At 35.8% G+C, this 24663-nt stretch overlaps 1 protein-coding gene across 3 annotated transcripts in view; it reads left to right on the plus strand.

Annotated features, from left to right (window-relative positions):
• Positions 1-24663, plus strand: part of FBN2 (fibrillin 2) — a 262792-nt gene that overhangs the window by 110950 nt on the left and 127179 nt on the right. For 2 of the 3 annotated variants that reach the window (XM_003920636.4, XM_074381877.1), the window contains 2 exons: positions 9506-9631; positions 23092-23244. In XM_003920636.4, the coding sequence (XP_003920685.2) occupies positions 9506-9631; positions 23092-23244 (279 nt within the window). Of the gene's footprint in view, positions 1-9505; positions 9632-23091; positions 23245-23277; positions 23987-24663 lie in introns of those variants that run through there. The other variant, XM_074381882.1, reaches the window with a different exon arrangement.

The raw sequence follows: 24663 nt of genomic DNA on the forward strand, positions 1-24663 counted from the left end.
AGGAACTAGAAAACAAGGAACTAGAAAAGCAAGAGCAAACCAAAACCCAAATAGTAGAAGGAAGGAAATAAAGATCAGAGTAAAACTAAACAAAATAGAGACGGAAAAAATAATATAAAGAATCAACAAAATGAAAAAGTTGGTTTTTCTGAAAAGATAAACATTGATAGATAAACCCCTAGCTAGACTAATCAATAAAAAAGAGAGATGACTAACAAAATTAGTTGAGATGACTAAACAAAATTAGAAATGAAAAAGGAGACATAATAACTGATGCCACAGAAAGGCAAAAGATTATTAAAGAGTATTATGAACAATTATATACTAACAAAATGGAAAGTCTAGAAGAAATTGATAAATCTATAGATACATACAACTTAACAAGATTGAATCAGGAAGAAATAGAAAATCTGAACAAACCAATATAAGCAATGAGACTGAATCAGTAATAAAACATCTCTCAACAAAGAAAAGCCCATGATTGGGTGGATTCACTACCAAATTTTACCAAACCGATATAGAAAAACTAACTCCAATTCTCCTCAAACTATTCCCAAAAATTGAAGAAGAGAGTATTGTCCTCAATGCATTCTACAAAACCAGACAAGGACACAACAGCAACAAAAAAAACCTGCAGGCCAATATTGCTGATGAACATAGATGTAAACAACATCTCAACAAAATAGTAGCAAACTGAATCCAAGAGCACATCAAAAAGATAACACGCAACAATCAACTGTGACTTATCCCAGAGATGCAAGGATAGGTTCAACATACGCAAATCCATAAACATTATACATCACATCAACAGAATGAAGGATAAAACCCATATGATAATCTCAATACATGCAGAGAAAGCCTTTGATAAAATCCATCATCCCTTCATGAAAAAACACTCCACAAACTATTCACAGAAGGAGCATTCCTCAACATAATAAAGGCCATATATGACACTCTCACAGCTAACACCTACTGAATGGGGAAAAGGTGAAAGCCTTTCCTTCAAGAATTGGAATAAGACAATAATGCATACGTTCACCACTTATATTCAACATAGTACTGGAAATCCTAGCCAGAGCAATCAGACAAGAGAAAGAAATAAAAGGCATACAAATTAGAAAAGAGGAAGTCAAATTGTCTCTCTTTGCAGATGACATGATCTTATATTTAGAAAATCCTAAAAATTGCACCCAAAACTCTTAGATCTGATAAACAAATTCAATAAATTTTCAGGATAAAAAAATCAACATACAAAATCAGTAGCATTTCTATACATCAATAATGAAATAGCTAAAAAAGAAATCAAGGAATTCTATTTATGATAGCTGCAAAAACAATAATAAAATACCTAAGAATAAATATAAGTAAGGAGGTGAATTCCTCCATAAAGAAAACTGCAAAACACTGGTGAAAGAAACTGAAGAGGACACAAACAAATGGAAAGGCATCCCATACTTAAATCACAATAATTAATATTATTAAAATGAGTATATTGCCCCAAATGATCTACAGATTCAGTGTGATCCCTATCAAAATGTGAATGTCATTTTTCACAGAATTAGGGAAAAAATACTGAAATTAATATAGACTTAATGGAGGCATCACACTAACCTGACTTCAAAAATATATTACAAGGCTGTAGTAACCAAAACAGCATGGTACTTGCATAAAAACAGATACATAAACCAGTAGAACAGAGTAGAGAACCCAGAAATAAATCTATTTACAGCCAACTGATTTTCACCAAAGGTGCCAAAAATACATTGAGGAATGGACATCCTTTTTAACAAATGGTGCTGGGAAAACTGGATATCCATATGCAGAAAAATGGAACTAGACTTCTATCTCTCACCACGTACAAAAATCAACTCAAGATGGATTAAAGACCTAAACATAAAACCTGAAACTGTAAAACTACTAGAAGAAGGCATAGGGTAAACCCTCTGGGACATTGTCTTGGCAAGCGTTTTATGACTATGACTTCAAAAGCACAGACAACAAAAACAAAAATTGACAGATGGGACTCTATTAAATTAAAAAGCTTCTGCACAGCAAAGGAAACAGTCCACAGAGTGAAGAGTCAGTTCTCTAAAATTGGAGAAAATATTTGCAAATTACAGATATTTCTCAGAAGAAGTCACACAAATAGTCAAGAGATGTGAAAAAATGCTCAGTATTAAGAATCATGAGAGACATGCAAATCAAAATTGCAATGAGATATTATCTTATTCCAGTTAAAATCACTGTTACTAAAAAGATAGAAAATAACAGATGCTGGTGAGGATGTGGTGAAAAGAGAACTCTTATACACTGTTGGTGGTGATGTAATTAGTACAACAAATCTGAAAAAGAGTATGGATATTTCTCAGAAATACTACAAATAAAACTCCCATGTGATCCAGCAATTCCACTACAGAGAATTTATTCAAAGGAAATTATTATATCAAAGGGAGACCTGCGTCTTCATGCTTATGGCAGCATTGTTTACTGTAGCAAAGATATGGAATCAACCTAAGCATCCACCAGTGGATGAATGGATAAAGAAAACATGGTATACATATGCAATGAAATACTACTTGGTTATTAAAAAGAAAAAAATAGTGTCAATTGCAGCAACATAGGTGGAACTGGAGGTTATGTTAAGCAAATGAGATAGGCACATAAAAATATTTCATGGTCTCACAAGAAGTGTGTAAAATTGATCTCACGGAGTGAGAGAGTAGAGTAAGAGTTAAGAAAGGCTGGGGAAGGTGTTCGGCCTTAGTGGAAGGCAAAGAGAAGTTACTTAATGGGTACAAACATACAGTTAGATAAAAGGAATAAGTTCCAATGTTTGATAACAGTATAGTTACTATCCTTAACAACAAGGTGTTTTATATTTCAAAATAACTAGAAGACAAGACTTGAAATATTTCCAACACATAGAAATGATAGTCTTAAGGTGAGAAATATCCTAAATGCTCTGACTTGATTATTACACATTCCATGCATGTAACTAAATGCCGTATGTCCTATAAAAATGTACAAATATTATATATTAATGAAAAACTTTTTTTAAACTTCACATGGAAATTCATGTGTAATCATATAATATATGGGACATATGTAAAGAATTTTTATAACTCATTAGTAAAAAACGTAAGCAACTTAATCAAAAACTGGGCAAAGGAATTGAACAGATATTTCTCCAAAGACAATATACAAAAGGCAAATAAGCACATGAAAATGTGCTCATCATTATTAATTATTAGGAAAATGCAAACCAAGTTACAACGTGATACCACTTCATACCTACAAGCAAAAAAAAAAAAAAAAAAAAAAAAAAGAAGCAGATAATAATGAGTGTTGGTGAGGATGTGGTATATATGAGGGGAAGCCCTCATACATTGCTAGTGGGAATGTAAATTATTACAGCTGCTTTGGAAACTAGTTTGTGAGTTCCTCAACAAGTTAGGCATAGAATTACTGTATGACTCAGCAGTTCCACTTATAGGTATATACCTAAGAGAAATGAAAACGTGTGTCTACACAAAATGAGCACCTGAATGTTCATGGCAACTTTATTTATAATAGCCAAGAAGTGAAAAATGGAAATAACCCAAGTGCCCATTGACTGATAAATGGATAATATCCATACAATAGAATGTTATTTACCAATTAAAAGGAATGAAGTCCTGATACATGCCCCAACATGAATGAACCTTGAAAACAAGTGAAGTGAAAGAAGCCAGAAACAAATGACCACATATTTTCTGATCCTATTTATATGAAATGTCCAGAATAAACAAATGTATAGAGGCAGAAATGAGATCAGGCTTGGAGAGAAATAGGAAGAATGATTGCTGATAGGCTGGAATCTACTTGGGAGGATGAAAATGTTCTGAAATCAGGCTGTAGTAATAGCTGCACAACCTTGTGACTATATTAAAATCATTGAAGTTTTATACCTTAAATGTGTGAATTGTGTGGCATGTGAATCATATCGCAGTAAAACTGTTTATAAAATTACAATGAAATGCTGAATACAGTTCAGACACACCATGCTTTCAAAATCTGAAAAGAGAAGAGCAGACATCAATATTCCATTGCAATTTATAATATCAATAATGCCTGTTGTCTTTAGAAAAGCTGAAAATGGGCATCAAATTATTGCACTTAACACTTCAATCATGACTTTTCCTAATGTCAGACAGTATATGAATAAGTAGAAGTTCAATGTACGCAAAAATATGCTTCCTTTTTTCTATAGCAAAAAGCTACCATACGGAATAGTCCAAATATGTGTAATACGTGGCAACAATGAAAACAAAATGTTCTAAGAACATGTTTTTAAAACAAAATTTCTTGTTTTATTTGTACTAAGTTTCTGTAACATAATTGTTACATAGACGGCTTTTATCTGTGACATGTACCTATTAGAACGGACAGTCTCTCTAGGGCACGCGTCCCCAAACTACGGCCCGTGGACCGCATGCGGCCCCCTGAGCCATTTATGCGGCCCCCCGCCACACTTCAGGAAGGGGCACCTCTTTCATTGGTGGTCAGTGAGAGGAGCACAGTATGTGGCGGCCCTCCAACAGTCTGAGGGACAATGGACTGGCCCCCTGTGTAAAAAGTTTGGGGACGCCTGCTCTGGGGCGTTGTTCTTAGAATTCAGTGATATCTGAGATCACGTTAGCACAACTTATCAAATTATTCATTATATTCTGTTTAGTATAAGATATACAGGAAATGTTGGTTGACAAATATGAGGTTATGTGGTTTGGCAGTCAGAAATCTGTCAGATGGTTTTGTTTAGATTACATTTCCTTTTTTAAAAAAGCTGTGTTCAGAGTCTTCACATTACCAAAGACTTGCCAGTCTTTCTCTTTTTTGCCCTTTGAAGTAACGCTTAACAATCCCCCTTTTCACCGTGTTCTTCCTTAGCCTCCATTCATCACATCATTCCTCCTTCCTCCCTGATCTTTCCTTCCCAGACTCCCATTCTGCTTTTCTTCCTCTGACTTTTTCTTAGATGTTGATGGTTCTCATGGTTCCCTCCTTCAATTCTAGTCTTTTCATTTGTCTTCTTTGGAAATCTCATATGTTGCTACAATTTCAAAGGCAATCCTTATATATGGCAATAAAACCACAAATGTCCATCTTCAGAATTGACCTCTTTGCTAAGTTTCATACTCAGATTTTTAGCTATGTAAATTAGATAGTTTACTGATGTCTCTCAAGCATCTCAGGTTCAAAATGTGCAAAGCTCAACTTAACTGTAAAACATGTTCTTCTATTCGTGTTCCATTCTTTGCTAATAGCACTATGTCATCGTCCTTGTCAATCAGAATAGAAGTATGAGATATCTTTCTGGTGGTAAAGTCCTTCCTGTTGATTTTTCCTTTGTATTATCTCCTGAGTATATGTTCCCTTCCTCATCATAAAGCCTTACTTCAAGTTCTCTATATTTATCCCTGGACTATTATATCATCTGTCCACATTAAACACAAGGACTGTCTTTCTAAAATATTGATTTGCTTATGTAATTCTCTTGTTTATATGCCTCCATAGACACCATTCATCACCTTCAAAATAAAAGCCACAGTCCTTGGCTTGACTCTTCAGGATTTGACATATGCCTAACTAGCTAAGCTTATTGTCCGTCAGTTTCCCAGCTATTCTGGTACACTCTGCATTCTTCAACTGTGGTGTATTTTCAGACCCAGTTGCCCATGCTGTTTGTTGTTGTCATTGTTGTTTATTAGTTGGAAACTAACTTCACTCCACTGGCCATAAAAATTCGTTCAGGATTCCAGGCCTGTGCCAATCAGAACATTTTATTAGCTAGAGGAATCATTCAGCAATTAGCATGTGACCCAATTGAACACATTAGCACAAAAGGGATAATTTGCTGGAGACTTCTGGAAAAACTTTTCTTTCTCTCAGGAGAGAGCACTGGAAAAGATACTCTGTCTTCAACTAGATGTCCCAGTCAAAGGTCAAGCCTAAACCTGCTGTATCCATTTTGCTCCAATCAGAGAAGGCACCTCAAGTCAAAATACATAGGAGGGCCTAGTTGCACATGTCTCATAGAAACTGAGCAAGACACATTGGCTGAAACCACCTCTGGACTTCAGATATGACAGTATTAAATTTCTGATTTATATCCGTTTAAGTCAGTTTTTCTGATATTTGCAGACCAAGTCTGCAAACTAATTCAAAAAAGTTCAAGGAGAGATAGGTGGCAGCATATTCAGTGTGCAGAACATGGATGAAACCAATTCCCATTGTTAAGACACTGCTTTTTCCCATGAGCAGATTTGTCACCTTCAGGCATACTAGTCTATACATAGGTAATATATGTCTTATATATGTGGAGATACTACTTTCAAGTCTGATTATGACATATAGTATTGAAGAACTAATATTCAAAAGAGCTAAATGCATGCATCCTTCTGAACATAAATGTTAATGCTAAATTTAAATTGATGGATAAACACTGTAATGCAGACAGAAGGCAGGAAAATACTGGGTCCAAGACTGAGGTGAGGGTCTCTGGCAAAGACTCCACCCTCAAGCCTGGACCTGCAGTCCTAAATGAGAACACGAATTCCTGTTTTCTTGCCTGTATGCTGCCTTTTCCAAAACCACCCTGACCCGCCACAACTCCCACCCTGCATCCATAAAATCCCAAAAGCTCCACTGGCAAAAGAGCAGAGTAGCATGGCAGAGAAGGAGAGAAGAAGCATCTGAAACATCAAGAGGTGAAGAGGCAGCTGGACATCAGATACTATGGTTGTTGAGGAGTTCAGCTGAGGATGGCCAGAGAGGAGTTTGACTGGGGATGGCCTAACTTCAGGGGAATATGCTCTTCCCACTTCATCCCCTTTCCAGATCCCCATACCACTGAAAGCCACTTCCATTGCTCGATGAAATCCTCTGCATATACCATCCTTCAGTTCATTCATGTTACCTGATTCTTCCTGGACGCCAGACGAGAATTTGGAACACACTGAGCACTGAGCTCTTTAACATCGAAGCCATCTGCGGATGGCAAAGCTAAAAGAGCATTGTTTGTAACACACACTCTCTGAGGCTCCAGCAGTTGCAGGCAACAGCTAGACACTGCTGTGGGCTGGTACAGGGTTTGTTCCTGCCAGCATCTAAAGGTACTCACCCTGGCTCCTGCACCCACTCACCTGTGTGCTCCCCTCCCACAATGGGTTTGAGCATGGCGACCGAGTAAAGAAGCCACCGCTGTCTTAAGTCCTGCGAGGGGCCCAGGGGAACTCTTCCGTCTCAGTTGGACATCACTGTATTAAAATGCAGGGGTTTTGGTCAGTTTTTTGGAGTCTTGGTGTTATTGTTGTTTTTAAAAAGCACCTTTGTTTTTAATGTTTAAAATATGGGAGATGTCTACCTCAAAAATGAATGAAAAGGATTTTCTATTTTTTATACAAAACCTGAGAGCCTTTTATGTATAACTGTATTGAAACTAGCCTTTTAAGGTTCCTACTCAATTCTAAAGAGAATTGTGAAACACATAGGTTTTTTTTTGCACAATAAAAATTTTAACATAAAAACCACAGATTGAATGTTACTCCACATGTTCTTCTATGTCCCAGATTTTTTTTCTCCAAAAAAGAAAAATGTCAAACATGAGCATTTAAGACTAGGGCATGGGGAAGTTCTTTATTATGAAAGGAAATGCCTAGAAATAAAAGCCAGTGCTTAAATGAAAAAGTTGAGTCTCTTAATGTTTAATAATTTGCAAAAATCCTGGGCTCCATAAGCACCTGGATAATTGGTATAATATTAGACGTTAAGAGAGCAAGAAAGCAAGTTTTAGTTTTTCATTTTTTTAATGCCTGCTTTACCTTGTACCCTTCTTTTCTTTCTTTTTTTCCTCTTCCTTACCCAGAGGTGATGATCAGTTTATATGGTAATTTCAGTGTAGCTATTCTAGTTTCATCTCTCTTCTGAAGCCATGCTCACTCGTATTAAGATGCTCTGTGCTAAGATAGCAGCACAGGATGCAACAGGTCCTAATTTTGCACACATGGTTTTATTTTGTTGGATTAAGTCTGATGGCAGCTTTTTGACCACATTATATATTTACTCCTCATGTAGTCAATTCATGTTAGAATTCTGATGTCTCTTGGGAAATTGGTAGATTTTTTTATTTGTACTTCTGTGCCTTCAGTGGCTAAGTGTTAAGCCTCAAATGAAGATATTATTTCAGAGAATGTCTGAATCTGGTAACTTTTTTTTCATAAGAACATGCCAAGAAAGCACACAAGCATATAGTTATTTCCTGATAAAGCTTCTCAGCAGGAGTGACTTGTCAGAATAAATGGAAAAAAATAATGACTAGACCAATAGAAGGATGTAAGAAAGGCACTGCCAACCTTTTTTTTTTTAAGTTTGGGGTTTAAAAAATTTTGTGTGTTTACAATAAGAATATGATTTTTTTTGTCTTTTTTTATTGGACATTTTAAAAGAAAACATGCAACTAAAAAGAGAAAAACTAAAAGTCATCTTACTTTGACTTTTCAGTAATTATCTACATTTATGGCTTTTATTGTTCTTTCTTCTAGTTATTGGTCTTAGCTACCTCTGTTCCTTGAAAAAGCCACATCTCAGGATTGTTGGCTGGATTTTTCTCACAATGGCTCATTTCCTTTTTAAATGTATTAGCAATTAACTCCCAGTTGTCCCTAATTGCAACTTTGTTAGATTTTCCACCTCTCTCTGCTTACTGAACTAGAAGAGAAGTACATTAAAAGTTTATTTAAATGGCTGGATTTTCTGCTTTAGGGAAAATTTAAAAGAAAGCAGACTTTTCATTAATGGGAAAGGAAATAGACCATTTCCAGCATTGAGTATGCTGAATGGATAAATGTAGGGAGGTACAATAGGAAAACTGGACACTTCCCAAAGCCTCCCAAGTTTTGCCTTTTGCCGTGTTTCTGTATTAGTTTAGATTGAAGTTATTCCCAGAATGTCAACTACACCATATTCAAATGTAAGTACAAAAACATATCCTAAAGCCAAGTGAAAAAAAAAAAAGTTATTTGCCACTCTCCATTGGTTCAAATAGTGTGAAAATTATTCATTTTCAAATATAGTTATTCTGTATTTTAAAATGTAATCCATGTATGTGTTTTTTTAAAGGCTCTAGTAGGATAATTCCCTAGTTGAAGTAGAATGGAAACTAAAACATTGACATTTTTACTTATTTCCAATTTAAATTGTATTTTTTTAAAAAGGGATATCGAGTTCTGCTTTAGTTGGCCTTGTTTTAAGTTCCGTGGGAGTTTGCTTTCATCTCAGTTCCCATAGATACGTGTGAGAAATTCTTTAGGACCTGAAACAAGAGTATCTTCAGGGTTATATGATCTGACCTAATCAACCATGAATCAACCGTGAATGTGCTCATACTCTTTAAAAAAAAAGAAATCTCTTTTAAAAGCTATTTAATGAAGGCCTTTCTCAATCATCTTCTCCTTCTTCCCTTGATTAGACATTGATGAGTGCAGCATCATTCCTGGGATATGTGAAACTGGCGAATGTTCCAACACTGTGGGAAGCTATTTTTGTGTTTGTCCACGTGGATATGTAACCTCAACAGATGGCTCTCGGTGCATCGGTAAGCCTCACATTTTGCAGACACAATATACTGTTTCTTCATAGTGACAGAATAGTCCAAGCAGGTATGAAAATAATGATTATAAAATATTGAAGAAATGGCTAAATGAGTTGTTTAATGTAAATGGTACCAGTATTGACAGATTGACAGACCAGGTATTCTTTGCAAAGACTTCAGTTTCAGAAGCCATCTGGGTTTGTTTTATGTTGTCAGAGTTATTTGGGGAATGAAGAAAGACTTCCTCAAGACATTGCTCTTGCCCGGAGTTAGAGACAAGAAGGCATGAGAAAAACATTTTTTAATATGCTTTTGGAGACAGAATGTAGTAATTAAAGGTTCTTTGGCTGCTATGAATCATGAATGTAGTCAACATCTTATTTACTTAGAACTTGTTTATTCTATTGAAAATAATTACTATAAAAAAGAAAACGATACCTTTAATTTTGTATTTAAATATATTCAAATTAAAACCATTTTATACTCTCACTTGTTTATTTAGAAAGATGAAGTACTGCTTCACAGTCGTAGTGTAGGTTATCTGTTATTAAGCAAGGCTTAGACATCTGCCTTATTGTGAGCATAGAGATTATGAAGTGTCTTTTGATGCATAATCACGGCACACTGAGCTACCCTCCATTTCTCTTCCTGAGCATTTAGCCTAGTCTATTCCAATTTTAAGCTAACAACAGGTAGAAAGAGAGGAAAAAAGATGCACTATTATGTTTCCTGGCACCAAAGATTCATGTAGTGCAGGAATTAGATAAATTAATCCAACACCTAAAGAACTGTGTTGTTTGGTTCACTAGAGGGTGGCATTTTGGGTAGTATCTCTCTCTCCCCAAACCAGGCAGTTAGTATGTCAGCAATGAACTGCCAGGATTGTAGGTCTTAGTGATACCCTAATGATTCTCATGGTGCCCAAGAGAACTGGATTGATGAGATGGAAATACAGAGTCAAAGATGTAAGCTAGAAGTCCTAGGCCACCAATGAAAGAACCGGGGGCTGAATTCATTTGATTAAATGTACTGATATAATAGGTCATATAACAATGAATGTAAGAGATACAAATCCTGCCTTCAGAATGCCATATTGTCATTATAAATAACAGTAGAAGCCTAGTAATAGCAGTAATAGAAGAAACAGTGAGAGTAGTAGTGAAAATAATAGCTGTCATTTAAGATTTTACACATACCATGTATAGGACACTGGGCATCTCCACTACCTCATTATCTCATAGCTGTGAGGAGTCAGGCAAGTACGATCTCCTCTACATTTTAGTTTCTTCTAATAAGTGACCAGTAAAATATTCTTCATTATTATTCTTATTATTAACAAGAGGAGGATGTGCCTGCTCTAGACGTATATGGCATATGGTCCTTCTAATAGCCCTGTGTGGCAAGTATAGTTATTCTAGATTTACGAATAAAAGAATTATAGTTCAGAGAGGTTAAACGACTTGCACAGTGTTTCACAGCCAGTGAATTGAGCCAGGATTCAAATTCAGATGCCAGCCTCTGTGCTGCTGTGACACTTCACTGCCGCTTAGCCATTTAAGGTTGTGGAGAGCCCGTGGCTAGATGTCAGGGCCCCCAGCATGAGTGGCTTCTCCACTGTCATACTAACAGCCTGCTTTGAGAAGTAAGATGTCCATTGGGAACCTCATATCATGTCTTTGAATGAGAATTGTTTGTGTTTTACAGATGAATCAGAGTTTCTATTTTGCATTAGGTAAATCATTTTAGGTAAAATATTAAGTCTGTACAACTGAGCAAATAAACTACTTTAGGGTCACTGTTGCCAGTTGGCTCACTGCACAGTAGGTTTGATTCATTTAATACTCTAGTTTCCCCCTTATCCATGGTTTCACTTTCCATAGTTTTGTTTTCTACAGTTCCCACTGTGATTCAAAAATATTAGATGGAACATTTCAGAAATAAACAATTCATAAATTTTAAATTGTGCATTGTGCTGAGTAGCATGGTGAACTCTCACACCAGTATTGATGCTAGCAATTTGGATATATAGCAAGAAAAGAAAAGAAATTGTATACTGAGTTTGCTAAGATCTATGGTAAAAGAAAAATCTATTAATGAAATTGTGAAGGAAGAGAAATGATTTCATGCTAGTTTTGCACCTCACCCTGAAAAAGTTACAGCCACAATGCATCACAAGTTTAGTAAAGATGGAAAAGAAATTAAATGTGTGAGTGGAAGATATGAACAGAAATGTGTTCAAATTGAAAGCGCTTGGATTCAGAACCATTCAAGGTTTCAGGCATCCACTGGTGATCTTAAAATGTATCCCCTGCAGATAAGGGAGAACTACTGTATAATTTGGCTGTCAGCTTTCTATGAGAGTTGAAAATTAGTGCAACTACCTACACTTCGCTTGATTTTCTTAAACTCTATAGGACAATAATATGTTTATGCACACATGCATTGTGAACACAAAATCATCACCTTGGAATAGGTATAGATTCAACTCTGTAGGAGAAGAGTCACGTTGGGAGCCCTCACTGAACACTGCAGCCTGGGTGCTGCAGAACCTGACTTCAGGAAACTTTTCTCCTGGAATATGACTAGAAGAAATATGACTGGAGAAGGAAGTGAGGTTGATATTGTGAAGTTCTGGAAATGCCCCATAAGCTGCATGTATTTTTTTGGTAGTCAGTGTGGAGTAATCGAAGGCCTTTGAGAACAAATTGGAATGCAGGGTTTGTGGACTGAGAATAGTAAGAAACTAGTTATGAGGCAGAATTTACCAAAACAAGTTTTAGTGTTTTACTTCCCATTTCTAAATTATTTCTTTTTATTTATAACTCACATTTCAAAATATTTCTCAAGTCAAACAAAACTTGCATTCATATTTTTGTTTTGCATTGGAAAAGAAGCATGAATCTTCATTTTTCTCAGATAATTAAGACCAAGATCATTAGTACCTGATGATTTACTGAGGTGGCTTTTTTTCAATTGAAAGACATTTGATTTACCATGAAGTTATGATAAACTCTTTTTATGTCTTGCCCCCTTATGTTATTAAAGTCCGAAGTCTCTACTCAGACATTCAAAGCCCTTCACAACCTGTCCTAGCTTGTATTCTGAACTCATTTCTAGCCACTTGTCCCCTTACACATATCTCTCTCATTGCTGTACGTGATCACACTGTCATCCTTTTTGCCAACAGTACCCCTTCTGCCTGAAGCATATTGACTTTCCCCTTCTATGCTTATTAAAACCTAACTCATTCTTTAAGTCCCAAATTAGGTATCACATTTTCTTTTCTTTTTTTGAGATGGAGTGTCACTGTGTCACCCAGGCTGGAGTGCAATGGTGCCATCTCAGCTCACTGCAACTTCCGCCTCCTGGGTTCAAGCAGTTGTCCTACCTCAGCCTCCTGAGTAACTGGGATCACAAGCACTCCACTACCATGCCCAGCTAATTTTTGTGTTTTTGGTAGAGATGGGGCTTCCCTGTGTTCACCAGGCTGTTCTCAAACTCCTGACCTCAAGTAGTCCACATGCCTCAGCCTCCCAAAGTGCCAGGATTATAGGCATGAGCCACCACTCCTGGCCAGTATTGCTTTTCCTTATAGCTGTTTCACCTTGGGCAAAATTAATCAGTCCTGCCCATAATATGTTTTCATTTTCTTCATTTTAGGGCTTACTGCATTGTCATAGGCACTTGTGCATTACTCACTGGTTAGACTGTGGGCTTCGTTAGGCCCTGTCTTATGCAGGTTTGTGGACCCTGGGCTTTATGTAATATGCATCTTGTATAAAAGGTTTTGCTCAGGAAATCTTTTCTGAATGAATAGGAAAACCAATAAAGGAATGAATGAGATGATATTGAATGTAAGAACTTCATGTTGATTACCGTGGCTTTGCAGCCTTTGGCATCTCTTTGGACATGATGTTGTGCCTTCCGTACTCAGAAAGCAAGAGCTAGCTTGAGGTTCAGAAAGCTAAGTCCTGTGCTAACCAGGAGTCCCGTTCATTTCACTATCAACATCCTGCACACTAGGAACAAAGGAAGGTCTGTAGGGAAGGGAGAATGGCTCTCCAGAATTACAAAACCACCCTTCTAATTAAGTAAGCAGCTTAAAAATGTTTTGAATAACTATGTTACATTTGGAATAAGTATGTATTTTCCATATATGAGAAAAAAATTAATCTAACATTTTAATGTGTATGAGATCTTTGATTTTTAAAATTCTGAGACTGTATTTTCTTAGATTGAATTTATTTGGTGGAATTATATATGTCAGAGATATTTCCATGCCATTTATTTTCTAACCACATGTATGCTGATGATAAAGAGTTGGATGAACTTAGAGCTTTTTTTAGTTCTAAACTGCATGTTATCTGCAGCTTTATTCCAACAGCTCACACATGCTGAAAGTGACCTTTGCTGAATGTTGCCCTAATTTCTTATTCTAGTTAACACAGATAGTCTGAGTGTATACCACATGATAAAGCATCAATAAACTTGATCTTATTTCTTTTATGTGCCAGAAAATAGTTTCACATGGCGGAGAAGTTTAACTGGACAATTTAATTATAATACACGATAATTTTCTGCTTTCATTGTATACTAAAGAGAAAAATCAAATTTCTGATTTGTTTATCTATCTAGTGTGTTTAATTATCTTTTTAAATATCCAGGAAAGAATTTTTTTCAGCATAAAGCACTAACATGTGCCAGTTCTGGGAAAAAGAAGGAGTTAAACATACCTACTAATATTTTTCTAAAAGGTGTTTTACATAGCACTACTTAATGAGCCTTAAGTCATTTTGGAGTTAACTATCATGGTCATGTCCAAGGAATTATTAATACCTAATTTCCACATTGTTATATAGGCACAGAAGAATCGCTGGCAACCAGCAATAAATAATGCGTTGGCAAAGAGCAGTCAGTAACTTCTGCGTGAAAGATAATGTGTCTGCTGCTATTGTGTACACAGAGTGAGAAAGGACCCTAAGCACAAGGACCCAAAAGTGCCAATTAATTTCAGAAAATGGGATTAAGTGTTTAGAAATTCTTACGGTAATATGATGGTCCCACAGTATCCTAAGGCATTTTCTTAAGCTTTCCAAACATTTTAGTGCACAATACTTCTGTGGAGTATTCTTGAAAAAAATAAAACCTGAAAACATAATATGAAAAATACGTAATACTAATTTAAGAGAAACTTTGAGGCAATAAGTGATTAATTGCTATTTTTTTGTTCAGGTAATAGGTGTCATTCATCAAAAAGAAAAGCCTTAATATTATAGTTAAAATCATCAAGATGAGTTGTGATATAGACCTTAAAAAATGGCTAGGAGCTACATAGATGGGAGGCAGTGAGGGCGTGCCAAGCAAGAAGAGTGGTATGAGCAAGACTACAGATGCTGAAGGTGTCTGAGTAGGCTCAGGATGTGGGAAGGAGAGCTTGTGGGGGAAATAGAGCTGAGTCAGAGTAGTTGAAAATTCAGTGAGAAGGTTGAGTTGAGCTAAGATTCTGTTGCAAAGGTTATTAACTGCCATGCTAAAGAGCTTCAAGTTTTTGAGCAGGACAGAGACAAAAATTAATGGAGTTTAAAAGAAAGGAGGAAGATCTTCACAATGCCACAAAGTGATGACCAGGATATGTTTTTTTTTCTTTTTCAAGAAAAGAGCAAGATACAGAATCATTAATGTATTACGTAGCACTCTATGTAACTAACGCTGGGTGTTGATTCCACATGCCTGTGTGCATTTGGAACAAAACTCTTGGAGAAGCCAAAATTCCTAAAATTATTTAACTAAAGGCTAGAGGGGGAACCAAAAATGAAATAGTATACTAAATAGTGCTTTAGTTTTGTCTTTAGAATTATATAAAAGCTGTTGGTGGAACAAGGATATCAGTTTTATTTAAGAAAGGAAGAAAATGTCTTGGAAAGAGGCGTTTTCCTTACAGTGAGGAAGAAGCACTTCATTCACTATTTTAAAGGAAGAAATAAACCTTGGATCCATGGTAGTTCTGTTTCATCACTCCTAGTTCTGTAGTTACTTTTGAGCAATGTAAACATGAAAGTATTTTAGGAATAGTAAGAATCCATAGAATCAATCAAGATGTTACAATTTAATATTGGATTTTTTTTAAAAAAGAATCAATCAAGGGGAACCCAGGCTAAACCAGACCATCAAAGACGTGGGTACTGGCATCCAGTCTCAGGGAAGGAAGCATGAGACAAAAGCATGTTCAGCTGCCATTGCCGAACACCTACTATCTATCACTATTTTTCTTACCTGGGCTAACCTCATTGGGGTTTTCTGGCTGAACCCTTCATTTTTTAATGAGTAAGCCTCCTTCCACAGGAGACATTTATTTCAAGGTACAATCCCCAATTTTTACCAAGTTTTCATCACATTGTATAATTAATCATTAGTTCTCTTAAATCTAGTTTAGACTAAATGTCAAACCATGAAACAAACCCTGATAAGTGTACCTTTATTATATGTCAAGATAGATTCATATTTAATCAGAGGAGATGAATTGCTTCCTCTTTCTCAGTGTTACTGTAACTATGACTTCTCATAAGCCTTGTTCAGGAAATGTGGTAAGGGTGATAGAAAATGATTGGAGGAATAAATTTGTTTTCATTACCTAGAACACATCAGTTCTACAGTTAAACATATAGCAAGCATTAGAAGGATTTTGTTTTTACAGCCTTTCATTTGCCTTCGCCCTTAATGGTTTCCTGTTTCAAGGCACAGTGTTCCTGGACAACTCTTTTATTTCTGTCAGATGTCCCTTTCTTATTGTGTACACAGAGTGTACTATGCTGTGGCACCATCATATTACTGTAAGAATTGCTAAATGCTTAATCCCATTTTCTGAACCTAACTGGCACTTTTGGGTCCCTGTGCTTAGGGTTCTTTCTCACTCTGTGTACACGATGGAAAAGAAATAGAATATTTTTCCACATGATACATTTTTTAATACATTGCTTTCTAAGGGATATGAAATCTCATGCACACAAAGGAAAGGGTGGTAACTCTTAGGCTCTGATTTGCTTTGAAATAGTCCTTTTTGGAGACCTTAGCTATGAGATGCTACACCAGTGTCTGTCTCATCCTGACAGGTTTTGGCTCAAGGAGTGAACAGTGGGTTGCCTGCCTCTTTGTTGTTAGTAGAAAGGGCTAATTGTGGAATTCGTGGGAAAAGTTACAATTTATTTTGCAATTCTCTCTCGTTGCCTCTCCACTCTCTCACCTATGACTTAGTTTTCTTCAGTGTATTTATTATAGGACTGACCAGAGGTTTCCAAACTATGTAGAACAATAGTTATTAATTTTTTAAAATTTAAAGACATCTCTTTAACATAAAAAATGTACTTCAGATCCCTACATTATGATAATTTAATATTTGTGATAAAAATATGTAATGAAAATGCTCTTGGGTATTTAGTAATAATTGTAAATGAATTTGAATTTTATTAGTTATAGTGGCATACTCATAAATGTGAATCATGGTAGTGCCAATTAACTGTGAGCTGTTACTCATATTGCAGTGTTCGATGTAAATATGGATTTGTGAACCCCTCTCAATATCATTGTATACTTCCAAAGTCTGCAGATGGGTACAGAATGGATTCCTGATGAGTACTTGTGACATTGTGCTTGGCATTTGTATTAGTCCATTTTCTCACTGCTGACAAAAACATACCAGAGACCAGGAAGAAAAAGAGGTTTAATTGGACATACAGTTCCACATGACTGGGAAATCCTCAGAATCATAATGGGAGGTGAAAGGCATTTCTTACATGGTGGCATCAAGAGAAAATGAGAAGAAGCAAAAGCAGAAACCCCTGATAAACCCATCAGATCTTGTCAGATTTACTCACTATCATGAAAATAGCATAAGAAAGACTGGCCCCCATGATTCAATTACCTCCCTCTGAGTCCCTCCCACAACATGTGGAAATTCTGGGAGACACAATTAAAGTTAATATTTGGGTGGGGACACAACCAAACCATAGTAGCATTTTTATGCATATTACCTTATTTTTAATGTGATACTGTATTTGGTCCATGAGTTGTTTAGAAGTATAGAAAGTTTTCTTACTTTTTTTATTGATTTCCAACCTCATTTCATACATTGTGTTCCAACAATACAGCCAGTTGATACCAATTCTTGGAAATATTCTGGTACAGTATTTGCTTTATGGCTTAGCAAATGATTTATTTTTATAGATCTTCCATATAGACTTGAAAAAGATGGATTTTCTCCACTTGATAGGTACTAGATTGTAGATATATCCATTAGATCAAACTTAACTACACTATTCAAATTTTCTTTGTACCTACAGAATTTTGTCTACTGTATCTATTACTGAAAAAAAATCATGTAAATATCCCACTGCAGTGATAGATTTCTCTGCTTCTGAATGTAATTTTGTAAAATTTTATTTTATGTAGTTTGATGCTATGTTATAGGTGATAAACTTTTAAAAGTGTCTGTTATATTTTTCTGATGAATTGAACCTTTTTAAAATTATGTAGTGACTCTAAATTTTTTTCTTTATTCTTAATCTATTTCTAAATATTTTCTTTTGGTTTATTTTGTATCTAATTATTTTGTATCACATTTTGTGAGTGATGGTAGAATTTTTAAGTATATGCCTACTGGATATTTTTCCTCTCAGTCTTTCCTCTTCCTTATGTTTCAAATGTGTTTCTTTTAAACAGCTTATATCTATTTTGTTTTATTTTTACAGTCTGTAAATCTTGACCTGTTCTTGAGATTTAAATCCATATGTATTTATTATAGTAGTGATATATTTGTTTTTATTTTTACCATATTCTTTGTGCTTCCTAATTATCTTGCTCTTTTTGTATTTTGTATCCTTTCTTGTTTTTTTTTTAGATTTATTTGAAATCCCCCAACCTGCTGCTTCCAACTCCGTTCTCTTTCTCCTACATGTTAAGAAATTATATACTTTATTTTTGTGGCTTCAGTGGCTATGCCATCTGTTTTAAGATGCATATTTAAACTAAAGTCTAAAATTAACCTGTGTATTTACTTATATATAAGCAATGAAAGCATATTTAAATGATTAAATTTTGATCTTCCCCTCACAACTTTTTAAAATCTAGTATATTGCCATTCTCTATATGTGACAACTTAATCATTATGGTTTAATATGTTAGTACTTACTTAGATTTACCCACCTGTTTAATATTTTTTGCTCATCATTTCTTCCTGCATCTCAAACCTTCCATTGGGGTCTTCCTTCTTTTGCCTGAAGTACCTCTTTCAACATTTTTTAAATAAAAAAACTTTTGATAGAAAACTCTGGTTTTGTTTTCTTGAAAATGACTTTAACTTGCCCTCTGAAGACATGATTTACAACTGTACAGAATTTTAGGTTGACAGTAATTTTATCAGTATACTAAGGTATTATTTCATTGTGTTCTGGCATCCATTGGTGCTGCTAGGAAGTCAGCAATTGATTGTTTTAAATACCATTTCTTAGCAGGTGATATGTCATGCCTTTCCACCATTTTTAAAATCTTTATCCTTGTAGTTCTGCATTTTTACAGTGGTATGACTAGTTGTGAATTTATTTTTATTTATCCTACTTTGAATGTATTGGACTTGTTACATCTGAGGTCATACAACATTGCTAGGAAGTTCTAAGTTAATATCCATTAAATACTGTTTCTTTCCTGTTCTGCTTATTACTCTTTCTAGTACTTTTATTAGATGTTGTATTATTTCATTTTCATGCTGCTGATAAAGACATACCCGAGACTGGGCAATTTACAAAAGGAAGAGGTTTATTGGACTTACAGTACCACATGGCTGGGGAGCCCTCCCAATCACTTTGCAAGGTGAAAGGCGTAACTCACGTGGTGGCAGACAAGAGAGGAGCTTATGCAGGGAAACTCCCGTTTTTAAAACCATCAGATCTCTTGAGACTTATTCACTGTCATAAGAACAGCACAGGAAAGACCTGCCCCCATGATTCAATTACCTCCCACTAGGTCCCTCCCATAATGTGGGAATTCAAGATGAGATTCGCGGGAGGACACAGCCAAACCATGTCAGATGTACACAGGTGTACATCTAATTAGTTTTTCGTTCTCACCTTCATCTTTCTTAACCTCTTTTTAAGATTTGAATTTGTCTATATGAGCTAATTGAAGATAATATATTCGTATATACCTGCCAACTCAGTAATTCTTTGTCTATGTGCAATACGCTTGTTTAATATATTCATCAGATACTTCATTTCATTTATAGAAGTTTGAGCTCTTTTAAGTCTGTTCCCATTCATTGTTTAGGGACCTTTTCCCCTTGTTCATACATATCTTCAGACTTGAATTGCTTTAAATATATTAAATATAATTTAGCTATTAATATTTAATTATTAATAATTTGAAATAATTGTCCGAATTGGTCTGACCATTTCAGTATCAGAAATATACTGGTTACTTAACTAGTTTTTGTTTCTTGGTGTGTTATTATGTAATATTTTCCTTTTAGCAGCTCTTTTGTCTTAGAACTTTATGAGACTCCTTTGAGACTTTCATTAATCTTCAGTCCTCTAATTGTGTTGGCTTCTGTGAGTTGCCTGGAGTATCTCTACCTGAGAACCTCTTTACGTTGTATTCTTCCTTTGAAGTTCTTCAGACTGAAAACGTACTATGAATTGAGGCATCAAAGCTATTGATTTGAGGAAGACCTTGTGGTTACAGATTCTTAGGAGAGATCTTTCTTTTTCCTCCACACAGCATCAAGGTAGACACGGACAAGTTTCTTGGTTGTCCCCATTACCTTATCCATATACTATATCCATAGGCTAAGGATATGACTCTTTGGAACCCTACCTTATGAGGGAGTTTTCTGTTATGTATGGGGGCAGAGTGGAATCTGGGCTTCTTATATCTTATGCTCTGGGCCCTGTGAAACTATCAGAGTTGAAATTCACAGTCTTCAGAGTTTAATAGAAGCCTAAAGGTGAAGCCTAGTTGCTCAGATACCTAAGAGTCTCATTTCACCTCATTTGCGAGCTGGATGATGTATTTTTAAATATTTTTTTCATATTTTATTCAGAATATTTTGATTGACAGGTACATTCAGGGTAGCTAATTCACCATGAAAGCTGCAAGAAATAGAACGTATGTTGTTTTATTTCATTCTTCCACCAACCACGTTCTGTACAGAAGAAGGGTTAAATATAGTTGAAAATCAAACAGTTAATAATATTTGAATGTAAAACTAGGTCTTTTGACTCAAGGCCATGGTTTTGTTTTGTTTTGTTTTCAAACCCTATGTTATAACCTCCTCCTTGTAGAAGCCTTAAAGAGATAAATATATTCATCCTAACTTGTAGCACTGATTGTGTTTTATAATGCTAGTGATTATTGTTAAGCTGGGACTTTCTTACCTTAACTTACATCCTGGTCTTGAGGAGGTAGTATATGATACTTTGGGTTCCTAAAATGAATATTTCAAAAATTGTTTCCTTTGATCATTCATAGGAATACAAACTTAGCTGTGCAATTATTCCTAATGACAGCCTGTCCAAGTCCAACTCAAGTTTTTGAAATTTCTGCGGTGCCTTTAAGTATGTATGTGTACATCACATTTAGTGCTTTGGGAGCATACTGGGATTTTGGGGGAGAAATAGAAGGAGGTGTTTGATTCTTATACAGACTGTCTTAAAGCCAATTCATTTATTTTATGATAGCTTAAAAGCCACCTGAGGCATGCTATATATGGGCCATTAGAGGAAATAATATGCTTACTTTAAACTCTGTGTGCAATGCTAAAAATTTTAACTTCACCTTTTAATGTAATTATAAGCAATTAACAGTTTCATCTTAATTATTGATATACAGATCCTGATTGCTGTGGTACATCTTTCTTCTTGTGACCATAGACAAAACATCTTTGAAAGCATGTTGATAAGGCTTAATAATATGTTGTTAATTAAGCTCACAATTTTTTCCATTGATTAAGATAAAGGCAGTTTCAATTATGACCCAGAGAGTTTACAGATGATATTGATAATTTATCCCTATACAACTTTTATGCAGTCTTTTGCAATCATTGTAACTTGTCTTCTAGCCTTTATCTGATCATTTTGATCCATTGTGTGTCCTGCTGTCAGAATGACCTCTATTACAGTCATGTTTGATCATGTAACTTCCTTACATCAAATCCTACAGGGTAATGCACAGACTCCTTACCATGCAGTCCTGCCAAACTGTGCTTACCTCTGAATGGTCACCCTATTTTGCCTCTCAATACATAGTCTGCCACAATCAGTTGCCCTAGTTCTTGAAAATGTCTCATCCGTCTCTGGCTTAAATAACATATATACGCTCACAATTCACAGATATGTATGTTCATCCTCACCATGCTTCTGCATTCCAGGCTCATTCATTCAACATTCTAAATGTAACGTGTTTCGAAGAGGAGCCTTGTTTGTGTTCTCTAATCCTGTTTCTTCCCTCTCCATCCCCATCTCAGCTGTGCAAGTCAAAAACTTAGGGAATGTCTAAGACTCTCTTTCTCATCTACACCACACCCAAGCAAGTTCCCATTAGCTGTACCTTCAAAACATGTCTGCCCTGTGCTCAGCCTCTTCATCTCCACTGCTGTTACCCTCATCAAAGTCACCGTCATCTCTCACCTGAATGCGTTCAGTGTCCTCCTCACTGGTGTCTGCGCTCTCACGACAGTCAGTTCTTGTAGCAGCCAAAGAGATCTTCTTAGAAATGTAAACCATTGTCTTCTCTCATTGTAACCATCCAGGAAATCTCCAAACACTCCACTCGAAATCCAAATGAAATCCTAAGGTCGTTTCCTAATGGCCTTCAGGACCATCCGTGATAGCCGCTGCTGTCTCTGAGCCCGTGCTCTTGCACTGTCCCTTTTGCATGCTGTTCTCTAGTCATAGTGGCCCCTCGTTCTTCGCACACATGAATCACATTCTCTTCTTCCTGAAAAGCTGCTCTTTCTTCAGATACTGCCATGGCTCATGGTCTCATTTTAGTCAATTGTTTTCTCACTGTTTTAGGTTGCTTCTGATCAACTTTTATAAAATAATCAGTCAGATATTGCTGCATTTGAGACAACCACAAAACCACAGTGACATACAATGGTGCACATCTCCAGACTGAGGATCGGGACTGGGTTGTTGCTTTCCTTCAAGCTTCAGAATTGCCTGGCTTTAGCTTCTTGCTGCGGTGTGTCCTATCTGCTCCACGTCTTTCATTGTTCTGTCCCTGGCTTTATAAATGTTTGTCAGATAAATGAGTAAAGGGAGGAATAAATGAACAGAAATTAAGAGAATGAGGAAGGAATAGATAATAGAAATTAAGTAGTATAAGTCACTTCACCTACATTCATCTCATGTGCCATGATTATTGTAAGAACCTAAGATATTTCTGCCACATCTTCTGTTTTATTTTTACATGCACAGATCAGAGAACAGGCATGTGTTTCTCGGGCCTTGTGAATGGTCGCTGTGCGCAAGAGCTCCCAGGGAGAATGACGAAAATGCAGTGCTGCTGTGAGCCTGGCCGCTGCTGGGGCATTGGAACCATTCCTGAAGCCTGTCCTGTCAGAGGTTCTGGTATGTGTCTGGCTGCTGGTGTTCTCAGGACAGATAATATTAGGGAAATTAGTAACAATAATCTATTTTGTTACTACTCTGGGAGACCAAGGCAGGTGGATTGCTTGAGTCCAGAAGTTCAAGATCAGCCTGGGCAATGTGGCGAAATCCCATCTCTACCAAAAATACAAAAATTAGCTGAGCTCGGTGGTGCACGCCTGTAATCCCAGATACTTGCAGGGCTGAGGTGGGAGAATCACATGAGCTTGGGCAGTCCAGGCTACAGCGATCCATAATTGTGCCACTGCACTCCAGCCTGAGTGACAGAGTGAGACCCTGTCTCAAAAAATACATATATATATTTTGCTCTTCTCCTTGAAGTCAAGTCATATTTGTCTTCCTTTCTGTATTCTTAATATGACTTCAGGTTTTTTGTGGGGAATGAGATAGCATTGTTATTTAGGATCAGTTTTGATAATACCCAATTCAGTAACATCAGACAGATTCCTCAAAGCTGATTGACTTGTTTTTGTCCGATAATTTTTTAAAATTATTTTGAATGTTGTTATTTCAATTCAGTTTTTAAGTCTCCTGATCTTTCATTCCAGAGCTTAAATATCTTTGAAGAAGAAAGCTCTGTCTTTATTTCAGAAATACCTTCAGCTTATAATGTCTCCGTCTTTGAAGATATTTTCTCCCTTCTCATGATCTTGAAAATTAATCACGCAAGAGTATGATGATGCCTCTTATTAACTTTGCTATGGTAACTGCCATATAAATGATGCTATATTGGAAAATTAGGGTTAATGAGAAGTAGTTCTTCTTGATATGTGTAAAATGAGTAGTCAATTACAATTAGTGCTTATCACATAAAGATATATTAATATATTCAATTATATTATTATTTTCTCTTTGAATTAAAATCATGAAATATAATTAAATCTTTGAAATGTACTTAAAGATTTATACCAATATGTACTGTTATCAGAAAAAATATCAAGACACTTTCATCATTCTTTCAAAATCTCCAAGTCATAAAACACCAAAATCTATTAGTAAGGAAACAAAGGGCACAATTAATGCCTAGTAGATAATTTTGGATTCTCCTAGCTCCACTAGAAGTGTATAATTCATATTTTCTGTTTCTTTTGATATAGTGCCTTAATTCTGCAAACAGTTAAGGAAATAAGGCAGTTGCTATCTTCTTCCTTCTTGTTACTCGACTTTGTCACTTGGACAAAAAAGCAGCAGATTTTAAAGCTTGTTAGATATTGTAAACCATTAAAACCCATGTTAGAAAAACTTTTTTTTCCTAAAACAATTTTCTAACGTGGATTTTAATGGTATACAATATCTAATAAGCTTTAAGCATTTTTATCTACTCAAGTAAATTTCCTGTATTCATAATTATGTCTGGAATTTTCTGCGTTGCACTTAGGG

This window comes from Saimiri boliviensis, chromosome 1 (assembly GCF_048565385.1).
Source record: "Saimiri boliviensis isolate mSaiBol1 chromosome 1, mSaiBol1.pri, whole genome shotgun sequence".
Taxonomy (NCBI): domain Eukaryota; kingdom Metazoa; phylum Chordata; class Mammalia; order Primates; family Cebidae; genus Saimiri; species Saimiri boliviensis.